This window comes from Seriola dumerili, unplaced genomic scaffold, assembly GCF_002260705.1.
Source record: "Seriola dumerili isolate Sdu_G_001 unplaced genomic scaffold, Sdu_1.0 BDQW01000025.1, whole genome shotgun sequence".
Lineage (NCBI taxonomy): Eukaryota > Metazoa > Chordata > Actinopteri > Carangiformes > Carangidae > Seriola > Seriola dumerili.
Genome location: NW_019174280.1, coordinates 2958429 through 2979051, shown reverse-complemented (window position 1 = coordinate 2979051; position 20623 = coordinate 2958429). Strand labels below are relative to the sequence as shown.

Genomic DNA, 20623 nt, shown 5'->3' with positions numbered 1-20623 from the left:
AAAGTTACAAAGTTTCTTCACAGGAACAAAACATGCAACCACTGGCAAAACATCCATAAGAAAACAAAAGTAATATGTAATTAATGCAGTAAGTGTATTAAAAGAAAAAAAAACATTGTATAGGAATTAAAACCGTATTGTGACTATGTGATATAAGCCTTTCTTATAGCTAAATGTTTTTTAAAAAGTATAAGAAGTTACAAAATGTTTGTGTCTTTTCATAGTTGGAAAAGTGTCCCAGAGTCTAAGGGCCCGTCACCACGAAAACCAAAACCCAAAAATCCCTAGAAACAACCATCAGGGTCGATGAGGGGTAAACAGATCAATAATACATTTTGGAGCAAAGCCTAAAAAGTTTAAAGTACATTCTTTAAAAAAAAAAAAAAAAAATCAATATACTGGCTTTTACAGGAGAAACATGATCATTTGTCTCTTTGTCTTGTGTCTGTGATGATTCATTCTGACCTAATTGGAGCCGGTGAGCGGAGCCCTGACTGATACCAGTGTCAGAAATAGTCCAGGGGACAAAAATAAAAACTTCTCTCTGTGAACCAACAGATCACGTTTAATACAACTGCCCCCCCCCCTCCCACAGACACCCCCACACCCACCACATGCTCTAACATCCTCCACCTCTCTGAAGAGCTTTCATCCATCATGACTGTGACTTTCCTCCCCATGAAAATGATAACATGAGCCGTTTGTTCAAATGCTTAAACGACCTGTTTAAGTTGTTGCTCCAACTGAGAGTTTATTGTCACGTTCGTGAGCATCATCTTCCTCTAACCTTAAAGAAAAAGGCAGCTGTTATTCTATATTTTTTTATTGTCAACAAACAAATGTAAAACTTACAAATATGTTTCAATTTTTAGCTCAGTAATGTCTGCAAACAGCTGGGCGATGTAGTTTTTAGCAGATTTTACTCAAACAAGAGGAAACAGTACATTTGTTATTTGTTGGGGACTATTTTCAGTGGCGGATTAATGTACATTCAGTGCACTAGTGAGTATTTACAGCAGCAAGATAAAAATAATCTACAGCGACTTGATCTTGCCAAATAATCAGCCTGCATCAGTGTATGAAAAATTTGTTATAACTTGTTTATTCATGATTTATAAAGTGTTGCCAACTGAATTAATAACCTAATTATAAACCATTTCTAAATCCTTTATAAGGCTAGTCTTATTGTAAAGTGGTATTAAACAACTTGGTTAGTTTTTTAGGGAAAGATCAAGGTTTGTGTTGAAACGAGTCTGTCGACTGTCCGTCACCTGACCTCCTACACGTCACAATAACGTCCCCTAACTCGTGACTTTGCTCCCGTCCTGTGGGCTTTGTCACGTGACCGTAAACGCGTTATTTTTGGGGCACCAGCTCAAACGGCCGCTTCTGACGTTTTTCTTTTGTTTTTGGAAGGTGTGTTTCACGCTCACACACACAAGAACCCAAAATCCACCACATGCTCTTTCAGCAACCCAAGTCATTTACAATACTACCTACAATAATAAGCTTATCTGCCCACTCTTTAATTTTTACATCCTGCTCACTGCTATTGTCACGCTCCTGTATTTCTGCATTTTAAAAAAGGACAATTCTGCTCCTCTATGTGTAAAAATTAAACACTTTGCCACATATATAGTCAAAATCATTCATTGCTCTGACCTCAGTTCTGCTAACTCGCCTCACCCTTTTTATCTTATCGACTTTAATCCTCACTGGTTTGTTTTTTTATTTACATAACATCTTAGATGAGTTACAAAATGCAAAAACTGTAGTCTTTACAGAAGCCATTAGAAATCTATATAAGGGCTTTAAATCCTGAAGAAAAAGACACCCAAGCAAAATCTTTTTACTTTCCCTCCCACAACACAGAATGCAGTGTTAAATCCACTATACATTTCCTGTGAGATGTACATAGGGAGATATATTTACACACAATACACTGGCTTCTTTTATAGTGAACAAAAAGGAACAATGTGGGAGGAAAAAAGAAAATGTGGCCGAGTCAGTGTTCCTGCATCTGTGCTGCTGCAGTGAGAAACTGATAATGTACAGAAATGTATGATTTCTGACCATTTAGTGTGTTTTCATGTTGTCTTTGTTGTTGTTTCATGTCCAAGTCATGTGGCAGTGAGATCCCTCCTGAAACACTGTGCGGATTTCTTACGGAGGATTATGATAAACCTCTGTTTCCGTCTCTCTTTTACATTTCCTCAGGACTGCAGCAGGGACCTCGAGCAAAGAACAAAAGACAAATATCATGAGATCAGTGTCACCATCCCACGCCTTCACCAATCACCAGTGACTCTCCAACTGGTCGGCCTAATGTCCCTGCACGGAGGAGGAGGAGGATGCTGCTGCTGCTGTTGCTGTTGTTGCTTTTTGACTGAGTCAGCACGAACACACTGATGCCGTCCCCTCTTCCTGAGTGGATGAAGGGGAACCCTTCGCTCTCTCTGCAGCTCACTTTACGTAAGTGGTCTTGTTAGAGATGATTTCACACATCCCCTCTGTACGACACACGCTGCAGATTCCCAAATATTACAATTCATTAACAGACCGACAAGAACGTCTAAAAACAGGCTCTGACACAGAGAAACTTCAAATGTCTGCAAGATTTAAACGCTTTAAATATGTAGCTTTTTATATCATGTGCATGCTTACACTTATTTAGATGCTATTTGCACCCAGGTGTCTGTAGCTAACAATGCTATCTGCACCCGAGGTGGATAGCCAATGTGACTATTTACACCTGGCTGTAGGCTTTATACCATGGCAGAAACAAACACCCAGGTGTCTGTAGCCAACAATGTTATTTGCACCCGGGGTGGTTAGCTAATTTGGCTATTTACACCCAGGTTTTAGGCTTCAGTAGGCTACTTCAATGAGTCACATGGCAAAAAGTTGTGGTGGAAAGGATTTCTAACATTTGGTAACGTTACGTTACGGTAAACCAAACTGTGACTGAAAACATTGGTCCTACTAAAGCTTTAGAATATATTGTTTAATTTGCATAAAAGACTCAGTAAGTTTCTCAAACAGCTGGACACTGTAGTTCTTAACAAAATGGACTATTTTCAGCTATGGATTAATACACATCTGCTCTATAGCGAGTATTAATGTTTGTAAAAAGGATTAATGACACAGGTGGCAGTTTATTAGGAACAAATAGCTCAAACTAATGCAGTGTAAGACAACAGTGCTGCAATAAATCCCTACTTCATGAAGACTGAATGTTCGGTTCAGAACTGAGAGCCACACATTCAAAATGAAACTCCAGCTTGAAGTTTAAACTTGCTAAACTTTTTCTGTCCTTCTTGTCTTTTGTCTGTAGCAGCAGCAGATCGTTAGCAGCCAGTTTATCAGACTGCTAATCAGCCTGATGACCTACAGCTGTGGCTGCTGCCTGAATATTCCACCACTTAAATCACCTGTGTATATAAAGCAGTCCAGTGCAACAGCATCACTAACACCTCACTGCTAAAACATATAATTGAATTGAAACAGTGACAAAAACAGAACATTACAGGAATCCTAAAAGTCAACATTACAGTTGTATTGGATTGCATTCGATTGTACAGGTGTTCTTGATGAAGTTTAATTAGTTTCATAAATTCTATTATTTCAGTGAAAGAAATTAGGTGATGCTAAATTGAATTTAGGTGAATTTACACATATCATCATATTTAGAGTAAAACCGATAAAAAACTTTAGTGCATACTGTAATTTGCTCATATATATTTTATTTATTTATTTTTCATATTGTTATGAGCGGATACAAAAAGCTCCATGACATACGTTTCCAGCTTTCTTTCAGCAACATGAGGAAAAGTTTGATTTCAATTTGTTGTAACTGGTGTCTCTATTAAGGATGGTGTTTTGGGTCGGATGTGAATGGTGTCCATGACAACAGAAAACTCCGCCTGTTGATGAAGACTGTGAGATGCACTTGAATTCACCTGAAAAATTAAGTGATTTTAAGATATTTTTTGTGTGAAAATTGCAGATTTGAATGTGGCCGAGTGCAGTGTGAACTCTGTGTAAGCTCTATAACTCAGGACTAAATCAACAATTATATCTTCGCATGTTGGTCCCTGAAACTAAATATCATAAAATAGGCTCTGTAGTCAAATTTTTGTTTTTTGTTAGAGACAAAAGATTGAAGAGTACAGAGAGTAACTGCTTGACTGAGCACTGGGAGCTGAATAACTAATGTGAAGAGTCGAACACTTCCTAAACCAAAATCAAACAAACCACAAAGCCTTGGCCAAGAAAAAACCCTGATCAATTCATCACTACAGGTCAACATGGTGATCCAGAACAGAAACAAACACCTTGTATCCCCATTCTATTAGTCTCTCAGAGAATCTCAAATCGTTTCTACTCAGATTTTTAACTTTTAATCATTCAAAACTAAACAGCTACCTCTGTTCTGGTCTTAATATCTGCTGCCAAAGTCCAGCTCTGACTCCCCTCCCACTTCTTCAGGATCCTTTTCTCCGTCATCTCCCACACCTGAAAACACACACACACACAAACAAGGAAACCTGTTTAACCATATCCACTAACCTGCCTAACCCCATCCATAACATCTAACAGCTTACCTTGTGAGGACCTAATTCTGTCCCCAAACGGTCCCCACGATGTGATTAATACCAGAACACACACACACTTATCTACGCAGTAAACTGTGTTTAATCCTCCTGGAGGTCTTTGTGTGGCTGAGATGTTCATTCAGGATGAAACTTTTTATTTACTCCTAATACTGTATATTTAAACATGTTTTATACTTTTAGCAGAGCTAGCTGTTATGCCTGATGTTTTTTAATGTTCCACTTTTTCCATACTATATATACAACTCATAGAAATCAAAACATCAAAAAATAACTAAATACAGAGGCAGGAAGTCAGTATGAATGTCTGTTACACCACTTCATCAGAAGGAGGGAAGTTTGGCTACAAATAATAATTACACCCATAATCAACCAATCCATCCATCACCTTCTTAACTAAGCGGTTAATCAACTAGTCAAAAATAATAACGAGTTCCCGTCTGTCAGTGTAAAACTTCTGAGAAGCGATCGATGATGTTAATGTTTCATATATTTCAAACTTGACTGTACGTACCCGAGCAGAAGTCCATGTTCCTCAACATGTCAGCAAGGTCGTCAGTATCGATGACGAAGTGGCTCATGCTCTGATAACTGAGCTCTGGACGCTCCATGTCAGAGGCGCCTGCTGTCACCGCCATCCTGTCAAAGACATCAACAACAACACACAGCAGACACAGGCTCCAAAATAAGACTCCACTGTTGAAGTTTGCATCCTTTTATTTTATCGAATTTATTTTATCAGGCACTTAAAATATTAATCTCATACAGAAAGAAGGGATGCTTGATTTGTATCTGAATTCTGGAGATTTGAACGTGTCTGTTTATTTAATATTTTAGGTTTTTAAAAGCCAGTCCTGAGAGCAACTGAATGAGCCTTGATTTAAAAAGAAAGTTTGTGACAACATTTAATTTCAATACATACAAATTTAAAATCACACATTTACAGAACCTGAATTCAAAGCACAAAATGAAGGTTAACCTTGCTGTGACACCGCAAATAACAAACCAGGTTTAGTTCAACTGTGTTTGGGAGCTGAAGAATCAGCTTTTCCAAAGTTGAAATTAAAAATGAATTATTGCACCTATGCAGTACGTGGTCAGTCAGTATCACTTTTTGAGAGCTGATACTAATCAATATATTTTAGATATTTTTCTCTGAAATGAATCACCTGTTTGTTAGTCCTTCAAACATAATTTAGACCATGCAACACATTAAATATTGTGACACATCCTGTGTGCTGTCAGTAAATTCGGTGATAAATATTTAATCAGACAAACACTGGCTCGATCCATCAGCAAACCAAACACACACAGATCTCTGCTTGTTCCCGTGTGGCCGCTCGGTGACGCCGGCCTTCACAGCAGATTGGTTTGGTTTTTTTCAATCTCTTGGCAACAAGTGGATCACCCTCCACATAATGTATACAGAATGAATAGATGTCTCACAGAGAGCTGGGGACCGATACACACTACTACAGTCTGATGTGACGCTAACTGACCAGAGGTTACAACTGAATTATAGGAATGAGTTATTATTTTGGTTCAGTACAGATTTTTTTCATCTGTCCATGTTTAATTTATTTCCAGTCTAATATTTAATTTTTTGATACATTTTCTGAGGATTTCTGAATGGAATTTAGGTTTTCTTCAAAACTTTACAAAATCATGAATAAGCACACTTTATCACTTTTCTCCCTATCAAGTATTTCCATACTTAATCTTAATCTAAATCCCAGTAGTGGAAGAATCACTCAGATAATATACTTAAGTAAAAGTACACAAGTATTTTATTATCAGCAAATTATACTTATGCATCAAAAGTGAAAGTGCAGAGCAGTGAAAAGGCCCCTGTGACATCATTCTACATGACATTATTAGATTGTTAATACTGATGTAACAACAGGGCAGCAGTGTTTTACTGTTGTCTTTGTTTTAGTTTATAAATACTTAGGTAGTTTAGTTCAGTGGTTCCCAACCCGGGATAAATCATAAGATGATTAATGGGAGACGGGAAAAAATCATGTTTAATTTCAAGTTCAATGTTTAATTTTTAGACTGTTCTCTAGCTTTTGCTTTTTTGTGACATATTACATAATAGTTGTTATTTATATGAAATCATCAGAACCACCAGCCAGAGTGGTTAATCTCTTATAATCCAATCATGTTTTTTTTTTAATTCTTAAAATAAAGAATAAATTCATTTCCTGGCCACATCCAACTGGTAGGAGACCCCGGGGGTAGACCTAGAACACGCTGAAGAGACTACATATGTCAGCTGGTCTGGGAACACCTCGGGATCCCCCAGGAGGAGCTAGAAAAGGTTCCTGGGGAGAGGGACCTCTGGACTACCTCGCCTCACCTACTGCCACCTCGACAGATAAGCAGCAGAAAATGGATTTATACACATCTGTTGCTCTAGTTGTGGATGAATAAGATAGATTAGGCTTTAAATACATGGGAAATACCTGTTCGGGAGATCAATTCATCATTGATTTTGCTTTTTTTCTTCACAACAAGAAAATATAGAATATTTCAGTCTTATGCTTTTAAAGTATCAGAAGTACGGGGGTTATTCCTGTTGCTGTCAAGTGTAAACACCATTTTACTGTTATAGCTGGTTGAGGTGGAGCTCATTTTGGCTGCTGTTTATATTATTAGGTTGTTTGAATTACTACATTACAATGGTGATCAAAGGTTTTAGAAATCTGGCTCTGGAAAGTGACAATATCTGTGAAATACTTTTAGTGAGTAAAAAGTACAATATTTCTGAGACATAGGGAAGCATCAAGTATCAAAAATGGAAATACTCCAGTAAAAGATCAAAATAAAACCACAAAAAACACTGGACTTACCTCTCCAGTATGACTTTGGCACTCTGCGAATGAGAGAGTGGAGAGGACAGACAGAAAGGAGGAAAAAGATTAAATTAATCACATGGTGCTGCAGCTCTCTGTGCCAACAACATCTGTCAGACACGTCACCGTGTGAAATACAAACATGATTTTAAGAAATACTGCCAGCTGCCAGAAAGGCCTCACGGTCTTTACTACCTGCTTCCTCTAAATCTATCTTCTTTAACACCTGCTTTGGCAGAGCAAGTGTCTGAGCATAAAACAGCAACACCTGAGGCTCAGACTTCCTCTCTCTCTCAAACACACAAACACCTGCGCACACACACACACACACACACACACACACACACACACACACACACACACACACACACTTTCCTCAGTGCAGAGGGAGTGATGCAGACATGTTGCATCAGCAGTAAAGATGCTGGATTTAGTAACAACCTGCTTCAGAGACGAGGGGGACTGAACTCAGTTCGGACCGTCCAACTAACTTTTCAACTTTTTTCAGGTTTTACTCGACCCTCAAATTGCATCATAAAAGTATCCTCTCTGTCTTGAAAACAACAATTTATTAAGAAATAAATAAATATTCACACACTCTCCGTACTTATGCTCTGAACAGCTGAAACATCTTTAAACACAAACTTAAAACCTACTTTTTAGCATTTTTTGCCTCGTGTTTGATTGTAATGTTTAATGTCCATTATTTATTTTATTCCATCTTATTGACTATCAAGTACATCAGTTTAGTTTAAAATGATTATTTTATTAATTTCATTATTAATTCACCACAATTCTTTTCTTTCTCTTTCAGCTTTGGTCTCAAAATGTTTTACTTTTAAATTGGAATGGTCTTATTATCAGTTTGTCAGTCATCTGTAAAGCTCCTAAAGTTCCTCTAACCTGTACAGAAAGTGCTATACAAATAAAGTTTGATTGATATAAACATTTGGTGCTCACTGTCTGCAGATAACAATGCTGAACAGCCATCGTTGTGTTTACAATACAAGAGGTTATAATACATCCTCTGAGCAGTGCTACTTCTTCAGAGCAGACTGGATGCTAGAGTGACTCGGTATCGGAAAGTGACAAGACGGTCTGACTGGGCCTGAGCTAGCTGGTTAGCATGCTAACTTCAGAAGAAGCCAAACAAGAGTTAACACTGGCATTGCTGCTGGAGCTCTTGGTGAGTAAAAGAGTGATGTCGGATGCTGAACTTACAACGTTTCTTCTGGACAGGTAAGTAAACAGTTGCTAATGCTAACGTTGGCTATGTAGTGATAGCAACACTTGCTAATACTTATTTGCTAATCACATTTCTGTCAGTCGTCTGGTTGAATAATTGAGTAATAGTGTCAGATGTTATAACTACATGTGACATGAGATAATAATCTGATTGGCCATATATCAGCACACTGATGTTTCAATTTAACCTTTGCTTAAAGTGCTGTGTTGAAGAAGTCAAAATTAAGGAGTAGGCGTAGTCGTAGTTGTTGTACATGTATGGACACATTATCAATCAGCTAATCAATAAAGTACACTGGAGAGACTGACCAGCTCTCCATTATCCCTGCAGCTGTATGAATAAATCATGTGTGTGTGTGTGTGTGTGTGTGTGTGTGTGTGTGTGTGTGTGTGTGTGTGTGTGTGTGTGTGTGTGTGTGTGAGTGTGTGACTAGATACTGCCCGTGTCTTAAGGTTCGCAGGAGCAGAGACCAGCCTGAATCTGAGGGGTCATGAGATGGTCAACAGGATAAGATTTGTTACTGGGTAATTTACATTTTTCTCTTTGGTTGAACAGGTTGCAGCTGGTCGACATTTACAGCTGTGAACAGCATTGCCTAAAATTTGAAAAAAGTATTAGTACACGCCTTGAAAACATGTTGTTGCTGTCCAGTGAAACCTCTGCACCTCCAGTTTTGATGATTTTTATTCGATTATGGATTACATGCTCCTCTATGAGCTAAAGGCCTGTTAACAAGGACCTCGTAAAACTATTTCAAAGCCCACTGGATAGCAAGAAATAAGTTTCCATAAAGCAGAAAACAAGGCTGCTCTTCTGAATTCCTAAAAAAAAACATTTTGAACATACAAGCACCACAGGTCACTAACTCCCAAAATTCCCAGAATAAATACAAAGAAGCGGCAGCTGCAGCCCTGTATCCAGATACCAAACATCTGACTAACGAGGTGTTACTCACCTGTATAAACAAAGGCATGTGCAGCTCCTCCATGGACTGTATGGCCGACTCCACCAGCGTGACCGCGGCCTCCAGGTGATCGCCATGCCGACGGATGAGGGATCGAACATGTTTCAGTTTATTGTCCTGTTGTTTGGAGATCAGACCCACCAGCTCCTGCTTCCGCTCTTCCAAGATGGCCACCAGACCGTGGAAGTGGCTCTCCAGCTGCTCTCTCTGCCGCTGACCGTTCTCCTGATGGAGGGAAAGAGGATTCCTCTGCTCAACAAAGTTAGAAAGTCACAAAGTATGAAATATAAATACTAAAGAGAGTTATGGTTTCCCAAATTAGTGGATAGTCACATTATTTAGAGAAATGATAATGATTTATTTTTCCATTCTTGTTTTTCTTTTGTGCATGTGTGTGTGTGTGTGTGTGTGTGTGTGTGTGTGTGTGTGTGTGTGTGTGTGTGCGTACGTGCGTGCGTGCACGTGCATGCCTGTGTGTGTGTGTGTGTCTAACCTCTACAGTGCGGCACATTTCTTCCATCTGAGAGATGACTGCCTGGATGTGGTCATTACTGGCGACCAAGATGGCGATGCCGTCGCTCAGATCTGTCTGCAAACATCCAGAACATCACTGACGTTAATTCAGACACTGACAGACAGGAATAAACTTAAGAAACTAGCAGCTTTAGGTGCCATTTTCAATGAGTATCAATGAATGGCCCAGTAACATGAGCCGTTCACTGTCCCTCTTTGCCTCATTACTCCTATAAAGTTCATTCGCTTGTGTAGCTGGATTTGTGATTGGGATTGTTGAGTTATGTTATGAATAATGTTGATTATTGAAAGAGTTACTCTGAATAATCTTCTTTAAACCAGCCAACACAGCAAGAAAGTAAAACCACCAAACTTCAGACTCTCAATTCTACTGTTATAAGATCCTTGAGACAAGGCACCATGAATAAGCTACGTTGTTGCTACGATGTTTCACATCAACAATAACACTAGTAATATTTTAAGCGATAGTGAATTGAAGATTTAGAAAAAACAATAAATCTACAACTGATTATCATCGAATAATCTGCCAATAAATCGATTTATTTAATCATTTCAGCTCTAAATAAAACATATCTCTGCATCACTGTACAATAATACAGTGGAATTATTGCCACTAAAAGATGCATAATTAACCACAGTGTTTGTGGTCATGTGTCTGAAGAACCTTTCAGCATTTATTCTTCAACAAAATCCAAATTATTTCCTGGACAAATCCTGACAGTCGACCAAGCAGCAGGATTATCTGTTCATCTGTATCTCTATGTGGATCCAGTCGTGGATGAAAAGTTTCTAAACTTTTTCCCTTGTTAAAAAGACAAATTCAGACTGTGCAGTGTTTCTGGATGAATACTTCCTCATTAGTAATCCTGTCACCACCTAAAGCCCAACAACATGAGTCACCAGCATGCATCTGTTTAGAGTACCACATGTCATCATGTACATTTTTACAGACTGTCGCAGCTTCTGTGCAGTTTCAGTGTCATTTAAAAAAGTGTTATCGGTGTAGCAAACACTTAAATCACTTCTGTGTCGACCAAATGTAATCTCTGATGCTTTGTTTATGAAATCAGCCTTTAAGATGGAGCATCAACAACTTTCCTCGGCCTCATCTGAATTTCAGATGAGTGATTCAGAGACAGAGTGAGAGATGGAGAGGCCGACACTGAAATGTCAACAAAAGCTCGGTAACATGCCGGACGCTGCTGCTGCTGCTGTCATCTGCATGACTAAACTGCTGCACTTTGTCTTTGCGTGACTTTGCGCGTCCACAAATAAAGTTTTTACACGTGATAATATTTGTTTCTGCATTAAAACAATGTCTAGTATCACTGTAACTGACCTTTAGAAAGCTGAAAGCCAGGTGTGTGTGTAGGTGTGTCCTGATTACACACGGTATTTATTTATATATCATGGATTCACACTGGGTGATGCTGGGTTTGTGTTTGAGAAAAAGAAACCAGGATCCAAACAGAAATAGAAGAATAGAAGATTATAGAAACAGAAAGCATAAGTATGGCAGATAAAGGCCATCATCTGTTATTACAATTCACCCGCCAGAGTTTAGACTCTTTGATTGTCCTTTGACCTTTAAACAAGCTTCAGCTTCAGCTCGGCTCCTCAGAAACCTGCTAGCTTATTTCCAACACACGCCACCAACAACATCTCTGGCTGAATCTTTTGGTTTTGGTTGGTGTCTTTGTCTGATGGTGAACTGGAGTGAACTGGAGTAAACCATGAGGTTCTGACTAATGAGACGCCTGGTATGTCGAGTGAAAGCTGCCAATGTTGATTCTGTACCTTCTGCCTCATGTAGACGCTGCTGAGCGGAGCCACGTCACAGTCTTTGTGTTGTCCAAACACTTTGCACATGGAGCAGGTCGGCGTCTGACACGACAGACAGTAGATGTTGATCTTCTCCTCTTCATGTTCTTCACACATCAGCTGCTGCTGCTGCTGCTCTGGCTTCATGTTTACAAGCCTGGAAGAGACACAAAGTCTTCAAGGTTCGTTTACAGGCTTCTTTTACTTTTTTTTTTAATCGTTAAGGGTCCCATACGGTGTAAAGGTCTCTGTCCATGTGTAGTGTGATTATAGATCAGGTCTAGGTTCTATATTAATACTGTGAAAGTATCAAAGCCTCAGTCCACAGAGAAATGCACACAGCCTGTATTCAGACACTGAGCCTTAAAACCAGCCGTCAGGACGTCTGGAACTTTGTGATGTCACAACAGAGCAGTCACCAAGCCCCGCCCACCGGGACCCACCAGCCAACCTTTCAGGATATGGTTTTTCTGAGTGTCTGAAATCTGCTACATTTTTAATGGATCACTCACAAAACAGTCAGCCAATCAGAGGAGAGGCTCAGAGCCTCCTCTCTTCTGATTGGCTCACTGACCTGTTGTTACTAGAGCTCCAGAGAGAAGCCTGAGAGAGGAGATGTAAAACTACACTGAGATGGTTTTTGGTTCTTAAAACCACAAATATATCTTCTACACAGGAGAAGGGTAAAGTATAAAAATTTAAATATCCTTAAACTTTCTCTGGCGACTTTTCTAATGAGCAAACTGATGCAGATTTTGCAGGTCAACAACAGAGACAGAGAGAGATGAACCAAAAACAATCATTAAAAAACACTATAATTATCTGCCTTTAAATATCACCTACTGTAACTGAATCACTCATGGTGATGAAAATGAAGATGAAGAGACGCTCATGTTTTCAACCCCAAACAAAACACTGATGAATCCAGGAATCCCTCTAGAGCAGTGGTTTTTTTTATTCTTTCTCTATAAGAACACAAGTACAGACAGTCCTTGCCATTATTTTAATGCATCTATAATGTGCTTAAAGGAAAAAACTTGGCTGCTTTTAATCTCATTTACATGCACAAGTGGCAGAGTGTCCACAAGATTTGGCAGCAGTGTGTCGATTGTTGAAGCAGCTTAGTTTACTTCTGTTATCAGTGACGTTTTTGTTTTGACGTCAGCGGATGATGGAGGAGCTACGCAAAGAGTTTGGCTGAGATGCCTGTTGTTTCTTTTGCCACCTGGGAACACAGAGTGTGTCACTGCTCACTTATAGCTCGGTCAGCGTCCCATAGGTTACCTCTGAAGGGGCGTAATAAATCTAGATTTTCTGTCTTTCATTTACCTATGACACAAGCAGAAGTGACCAGCCAATTAAACACACACCACTCCCAGAGACTGCCTCACAATCAAGCCACACTGGTGCATGTATGTAGCTGGGACGGGGATGAGCATCCTGACAAAGCAAAGGCTGTTTAGTTAGAGTCCAAGTTTTATGCAACAGCCGGCCCTTTGTCCTCTGACGTAGGTGTCTCTGACAGAAACGATGATTAAGTAATGAGAAATTTTTCCACCCATGAAAAAATGATGAGAAACTACAAGTTACAAAACATTTGTGAAGCTCGCTGTGAACAATCACATCTATTTTAGCCCACAGAGATAATGACGGGACTCCTGTCCTTCTGTCTCCAACGAACGCCAACATCTCTCGTCCCCTCACCGGTGACTCACTGAGCTTCTATTCTGGGGTGAAAGTGACAAGTTTACACTCATGATGAGTTAAATATCAGTGTAGAGTCGTAGTAAGTGTGTTCACTTATCAAACAGGGGCAGATGCAGTGAAGAGGCTGCTATTTAGAGCATTTCATTTATTATGTAAATTCATTTTAGCTTCCAACAGGCCTGAGAGAACACAATGTGTTTTGTTGATTGACAAGAACCAAATTAACAAATCTGTGACCAAATCCAGGCAAATTATATGTAACAATGTGTTTTAGCTAAATTATTAAAGTGAATGCTCCTGAGTCTCTGCAGTCACAACTCAGCAAAACACCAAGAAGGTCAGAGAAGGCGACCTCCCACCTGGAGACATAGGTCAACATAAAAGGTTCTGAGATAAGATAGAGATGTTATATAATGTTAAATTAAATCAGTGTCCATCTCTACTGACGACCGGATACCTGAGAGTAAAGTCTTCTGTTTCAGCGTCGTGTCAACTTTGTTTTTTTAATCCTTCACTTTTTTCCAGTTTTATTGGTTTTTGACTTTAATTTAATAATCTATGTTTTTCTTCTTGAGTTTTCTTTGACTTGATTCACACGTGCATTAAAATGCAAATAAAGAATAACTTTCAGTAGCCAAGGGGTAAAAACCAAGAGGCTGCATGTAGTGTGATGTCATACTGTGTGACCTCTGGAGCTATTTATAGCCACTAACGTGTTGCTCAAATTGGAATAAAGATTGTTTTTTAGTATATAAATAAAAAAATCAGTGACTGTAAATAAACAGGATGGAAAACTGAGCCACAGTTTGTGATCGCTTTAAAGAAAACAGCAAAAAATGTGTAAAAACTCTCTGAAAAAGTCTCAACTCAAGCTGTTTTCTAGCAAAAACACAACCGTATATCTTTCTTTAACCAGGGATTATTTTGCCATTATTCATTATGAGGCACCGGCTGCTGTGAATTTACTGTATATCAGCTTCAAAATGTTAAATAACTGTCTGTATTGTCCGGATGCATCAGCTCTGCACAACCAGAGACAGACTGTGGTCAGAAACCTGTAGAGAGGCAGTAACGTAACACAACACTGCTCTCTGTTGGTTTTCACTCATTATTACAATAACAGACACAGTCCTACTATATATTCTGTATAATCACCTTCTCCTGCCGCCATTCATTTCATAGTTGAATTGATCATATTTCTAAATGATGATGTTTAGACTCAGAATGTTCATCCTCAGATCCAATTTATTTCTTCATCTTGTTGTTTTGTTGTTTTTTCAATGAAAATTGGTTTAAAATATTGAACTTTGACCTGAGACATGTTTACACAGTAATGTAGTACGTAGCTGGTAGAAATGTTTATTAATGTGTTATTCTACTATAACTGCTCCTGCGGGCTCGCATGCAGCGGGTGTATGAACATATAACGAATGACATCACTGTGAAGTTATAATAATATAAAAGGTATAATTATTGACAAATACCGTACACGTATAAACACTTCAAATTTACAACTAGATTATAGTGTTATGCATTATTATTATATGCTTATACATTTTCTGCCATGTTCACCAAATTCAATTAAAGACTTTAAGATGTTTTTAAATACTCTACCACTTAAAAACAACGGAATCAATTAGTCAAAGAATGATAAAGACAGTAGGGACAATGAGGTTTTATGTGGATATGTTTGTTATTGAAGGAGGTTATGTTTTCACCTGTGTTCGTTTGTTTGTCAGCAGCATTACACTGATTTGTACGAAGCTTGGTGGAGGGATGGACCAGAGATGAACCCATTAAATCTTGGTGCAGATCCAGGAATCTTTTCTAGTCACTTTCCTTAAGACTGTGAGATTTCCAACTTTTTTATCAATAATATTTGGATCTTGATGTAAAAATCAGACGTATTCATAGTATTGAGATCTATGATCTAGTACAGTTATAACAAACATTACAATGTACTGCATGACAGACAAGATATTGAAAACTTCTGTAAAGGAGATTTTAGACTTTCCAGTAACTTCTTTGTGGGAACTCACTCTGGTGCTTCGTAAGACTTTTCCAGACCTGCAACTTTTCCACAACTCAAAACCTCACTCCCTCCTACACACACACACACACACACACACACACCTGGAGGTATCCTGCTGTCTGTAGATGTCTATGATGTTCTCCACCAGCAGGTTCCTCTGCAGGCCGTAGACTCCGTGGCGGTCCAGCACCACTTCCTGGCGACACGACGGGCAGCGGAAGCGGCCGCCACTGGCAGCGATGCCGGAGGAGCCGCGGGACTGCCACAGAGGGTTCGCTGACTGGGAGAGGGAAAGAGGAGGAGAAAGAGTGTAAGGGAGAGAGGGAGTAACTTCTGTCAATTTCTATTTTCATTTTCATTTCAACACAGCTGTTCCCTTTGTCACCTGAGGCTACAGGAAGGTCAGAAGGTCAACAAGCAGAGGCTGCACACTTAGCTATATTTTGGTGAAAATATAAATGTATGGCTCATACTTACTTTACTAACAGGTAGTGAAGAAGTGCACTGACCTACAGTTAAATTTTGAGAGGTTTTGATAAACATTTGAATACTTTTTTCCTCACTGTGAAGCTGCACAGCTGCTGAGGAGGAGTACCCACCTTCACCCACTGGAGGCGACTAGTCGACACTCAACAGAAAGATTTTGGCGTAAAACACCTTTTACAATTGATTCAAACATTTTAAAGTGAAACCCTGAAGGTTTATAATTGTGTCAGAACCTATTGGGAAACACAAGGAGCTGACCTGGAAGATGTCGTTGGCACACTTGCGGCAGAGGTTGTGCTGGCAGGGCAGGATGACCACGGGTTTGGAGAACATCTCCAGGCAGACGGGGCAGATCAGCTGCCTCTCCAGGTTCTCCATGGTGGCTCCGCTGCCGCCTCCGGGCCCAGAGCGGCCTGCTGACGGCGGCTTGAAGCTGAGGGCGAAGTTCATCACCTCCGGGTGACGGTGAGTGAAGTATCAGAGAAGACAGAAGAGACTTCCAGAAACACGAGGTGGGGGATATTGTATCTCTTTCTTACTCATGCAGCTCTGTGTTCGTCAGTCTTGACTTTCTCTTCCATCCTTCCCTCAAAAAAGATTCAATTTCAATGTTTTTAGTCGTTGTTTCTCCCTGTTCGTTTCTCTAGCTGTTACTCTGTCTCTTCCCCCAGCTGTCCATCCATTTCCCCCTCTGCCAGCCTGTCTAACCCCATGTAAAGACCCTCCCGCGCCCAATGCCTCAGTCCCACAGCAGCCGGACTGTTGACTGTTGTTATTTTTAGCTCCTGGGTTTGTTCTGGCTTGAGTTACTGTCTAAACTGCGTTCCACAGTCAGACTGTTGGAAAGTGGCAGAGGATCACCTCAGTGATCAGCACCAGGGTTCAAATGATAATGTTTTTATGAACTCTGATACAGCAGAGTTGATCCTGCTGACATAATGCAACCTCTGGCGGCCATGTTTAAAGTCATTAACACTTTGGAATAAACAGGCTGGTCCCCTTTCTGTTTGTCCCAGCAGAATCCAGAGCACAGGTTCTGATGAAAACCTGACACACGTGATTTATTTTGAAATCAAATATTGTCGTTGTTTAGTGACCTGCTGTCCGTTCAGCAGCGCTCAGTGTCCTGTGAGCTGCTTTATTCATCCCACTTTATGACTCGTCTGCTATGTCAAAGACAGAGCAGCTAGCAGTATCATCTGTACTGTATATTTCTGTTAATATTAGTCCATTTGCTAATAGCATGTTTGTTCAGATTATAAGTTGTTTTGGCATAAAAGGAAAACAGCTTGTTCTGAGGAGAAATCAGCTGTCATACTCAACAAAAAGTATTTAATCACAAAAACATAAATATCAGCTCTAAAAATCTATCATTTTTTTTTTTTCAATTATCTTGTTTAGATATAGGTCAGTTTTTCGATGTTTATTATAAATCAAGGCTGAGTTAGAGAGCTGAAATTTATATCTTGATATCCAAAATAATATTTTCACAATGTGACAAAGTTTATAATGAAAGTAATCAAACTGATATTATATTTAATAAAATGTGTTGCTTTGTTCTACTCCTCATAAGTTTTCAGGTAAAACAGAGACTTAAAATGACTCACATATTTGTAAAATTGTTATTCAGAAGTTTCAAATAACAATTTTACGGTTTTGTTAAATATGGTACAATTACACTGGAAGTCAATGGTCACAACTCTTTTATAGCTGTTTAGTATTAGTAGAATATAATAAGCATTTAGATATTCGGTGTTTCTCCAAACCACTAAAATATTTAGTCAGGTTTTCATTACCAACAATATAATGTGAGAAGCAAAATCAAAGTAGAAACTAAAACACTATTAATTATAAATAGACATGGGAGCATGATTCATAAAATCTATACATATTACATATCTATACATATTTTCTATCCACTGGGACGTGCTAAATTTAAAATGTGGAGTGTGTGTGATTGAGTCATCAGGCCAGAGGAGGAGGTTTGAAAATAAAACAGTCGGCCAGTAACTGGATCTTAATATAAAGAGGAAAGGAAATGAAAGCACAGCTGAGAGGATATTTAAACTACAATTCAGCATCATACACACAGCTTTCATTTATACACAAACACTTCAAGTGTTTTTTTTTTTTCTTTTACACCACCAGGCCCTTATGTTGTTGTTGTTTGTTGATGGGACGAGAAGAACATTTTGATCTGATTCAGTATCAAACAACACACATATGAACTCAAAAACAGTGACTTTGGGATTTAAACCTGTGTAATAATGATTACACAACATCATTGAACCAGAAAACACTCACAAAGATCTCTCACACACACACACACACACACACACACACACACACACACACCTCTGCTGACACTACACAATCCTCTGAATTATTTAAAACTTTGATCTGCATCTGGACCTCTGTCAAAACACACAGTTACAGTAACTCAATACATGTCCCAGTGATTTCATTCAACTAAAAATAAAAAAAAATCTAATCCGTCAAATGCCTAATCCTAAAATTCCTACAGCTCAACCAAAAACTAATCCTTTGTTCTCCGGCCTGTGGCTGAACTTTACAGCAAATTTCTTTAAATCTGATCCTGCTGAGAAACAAACAAACCAAAATTTTTATGGGTAAAAAAACAAAGGAACAGATTCATTTTTTTAGGGATTTAGGGCAGAAATAAAAATATCAAATCTCAAATGTATCAAAGTATCATCACAGATTTAGATTCCCTCTCTCCTACTGTCCGTGCCCTCTGACCTTTGTCGACTTCCTCTTAAGCAGAGTAGACAGCGGTGGGGTCAGTTCACAGCGACCAAACACACCAGGTATTTGCTAATCAACAGAATGAAGTCGGCTAAGTAGACTAAGCCACTAATGGGATTACTGGACTATTTATAGGCTGTGGAGCAGAGGGCAGCTGCAGAGTAAGCTAAACATACAAACACAGAGCTATTCATGCCTCTGTACTACCAGCAGCCTGTTGTGACTTCAGGTTATCACTGTGCATCAGAGCCAGAAGACATAAAAAAAGCAGCTGCTTTAGCTTAAAGGATTTTTTTCTTACAGTCAACAAATTCCATTAAAAAGACCAAAACCAAACATGTTCCTTCATTACAATAAACAGAATAAACAGAAGCACCGTTGTTTATTTCAACTCATTCTCACACAAATTGTCATGCTTCCATAAATACACACTAGAGCAACAAATGTGTACTAATCCACCACTGAAAATAGTCCCCAACAAATCCACAATTTTCTCCTGTTTAAGTTAAAAACAGCAGCATATATATATATATATGCAGTGAACAAAAATATAAATGCAACAATTTTGTTTTTACTCCCATTTTTCATGAGTTGAAATAAAAGATCTATGGTTTTTTAAGCGCAGGACACACCTGTGCAGTAATCATGTTGATATGTCACACCTGTCAGGTGGACGGATTATCTTGGCACAGGAGCAATGCTCATTGACACGGATCTGTGTTTAATTCTATTCTATTATTTATCTTCTTTTAGTATTTGGTTCTTGTCATTTGGCAGTCTGTTTTTCTTTCTTTGTATTGTCCACTTTGCTGCTGTGATGCAGGAAACTTCTCCACTGTGGGACTCAGAGGAATATCTTATCTTATCTCATTGTTATTGGTTCTGTGTGTAAGTAAATTGAGAGCCACTAGAAACCAGAGGAAAATCCGTCACATGAACAAACACACTTGGCCAATAAAGTTCATTTTACAAGCCAGAACAAATACAGACACAATAACAGACAGGTGGTTATAAAATCCCCGTTTTTTTTATTTGGTTGAATTTCATAATAACTCATTTACAGATCGTTCACAGGGAACTACAACAGTGAGTGACACGCCCAAAAGAAAAAAAGAAAAAAAAAGAAAAGAAAATCATCTACAATAATAAATTCATGTTGTTCTACTCTTACGTTCAATTCAATTTAAGTTTCTTGACACTCTTGAAAAGATTGTACCACTGGACAGTCATCCATCTTTCCCTGGAAGAACGTTAGCTCCACGATAACTGTTTTTAGCATAAGCATTAGCATGGTGTTTGTATTTGACACAGTGTATACTAAGAGGTAAGCATGGAGCCTGATTTAAAGTAGCCACACATGAACGTAGAGTCCTGCGCTCATCATTTAAAACCTAGGCTGATCAACAAGTTGACCTCCATCACTTTTAGTAATATTAGATTTCAGTTATGGTATTTTTATAAGATATACAGTAAATTAAAAAAAAAATTAAAAATAAAAATGCATGTACACTGTTAAAACAGACAATAATTCATAAAACATGTCCATTAACAAAAAGGAATTTTGTCAGTTATTTTGCCGTTTTATTTTAATTTATTTAC

General features: G+C 38.7%; 1 protein-coding gene across 2 annotated transcripts; it reads right to left on the bottom strand.

Annotated features, from left to right (window-relative positions):
- Positions 1-1932: 1932 nt before the first annotated feature.
- Positions 1933-16916, bottom strand: trim54 (tripartite motif containing 54). Of its 2 annotated transcripts, none has more exons than XM_022766831.1 (9): positions 16517-16916; positions 15874-16052; positions 12010-12190; positions 10172-10267; positions 9670-9903; positions 7466-7488; positions 5128-5252; positions 4426-4515; positions 1933-2232 (listed from the first exon to the last, which is right to left on the bottom strand). In XM_022766831.1, exons 1-8 carry the CDS (start codon positions 16706-16708, stop codon positions 4439-4441), a joined length of 1107 nt encoding a protein of 368 aa, XP_022622552.1. In that variant the 5' UTR covers positions 16709-16916; the 3' UTR covers positions 1933-2232; positions 4426-4438. The 2 variants fall into 2 exon arrangements, with proteins under 2 accessions (XP_022622552.1, XP_022622562.1); XM_022766841.1 differs by lacking the exon at positions 1933-2232 and adding an exon at positions 3944-3959.
- Positions 16917-20623: the final 3707 nt, after the last annotated feature.

What these genes read in the sequence shown, in the direction of transcription:
- trim54 (XM_022766831.1), bottom strand. Translation starts at nt 16,708, where the DNA reads ATGAACTTCGCCCTCAGCTTCAAGCCGCCGTCAGCAGGCCGCTCTGGG. An exon ending in AAATGTGCCGCACTGTAGAG is followed by an intron (nt 9,904 to 10,171) that starts GTTAGACACACA and finishes TCCCTCCATCAG; the next exon opens with GAGAACGGTCAGCGGCAGAG. An exon ending in GAACATGGACTTCTGCTCGG is followed by an intron (nt 4,516 to 5,127) that starts GTACGTACAGTC and finishes GTGTGTTTTCAG; the next exon opens with GTGTGGGAGATGACGGAGAA.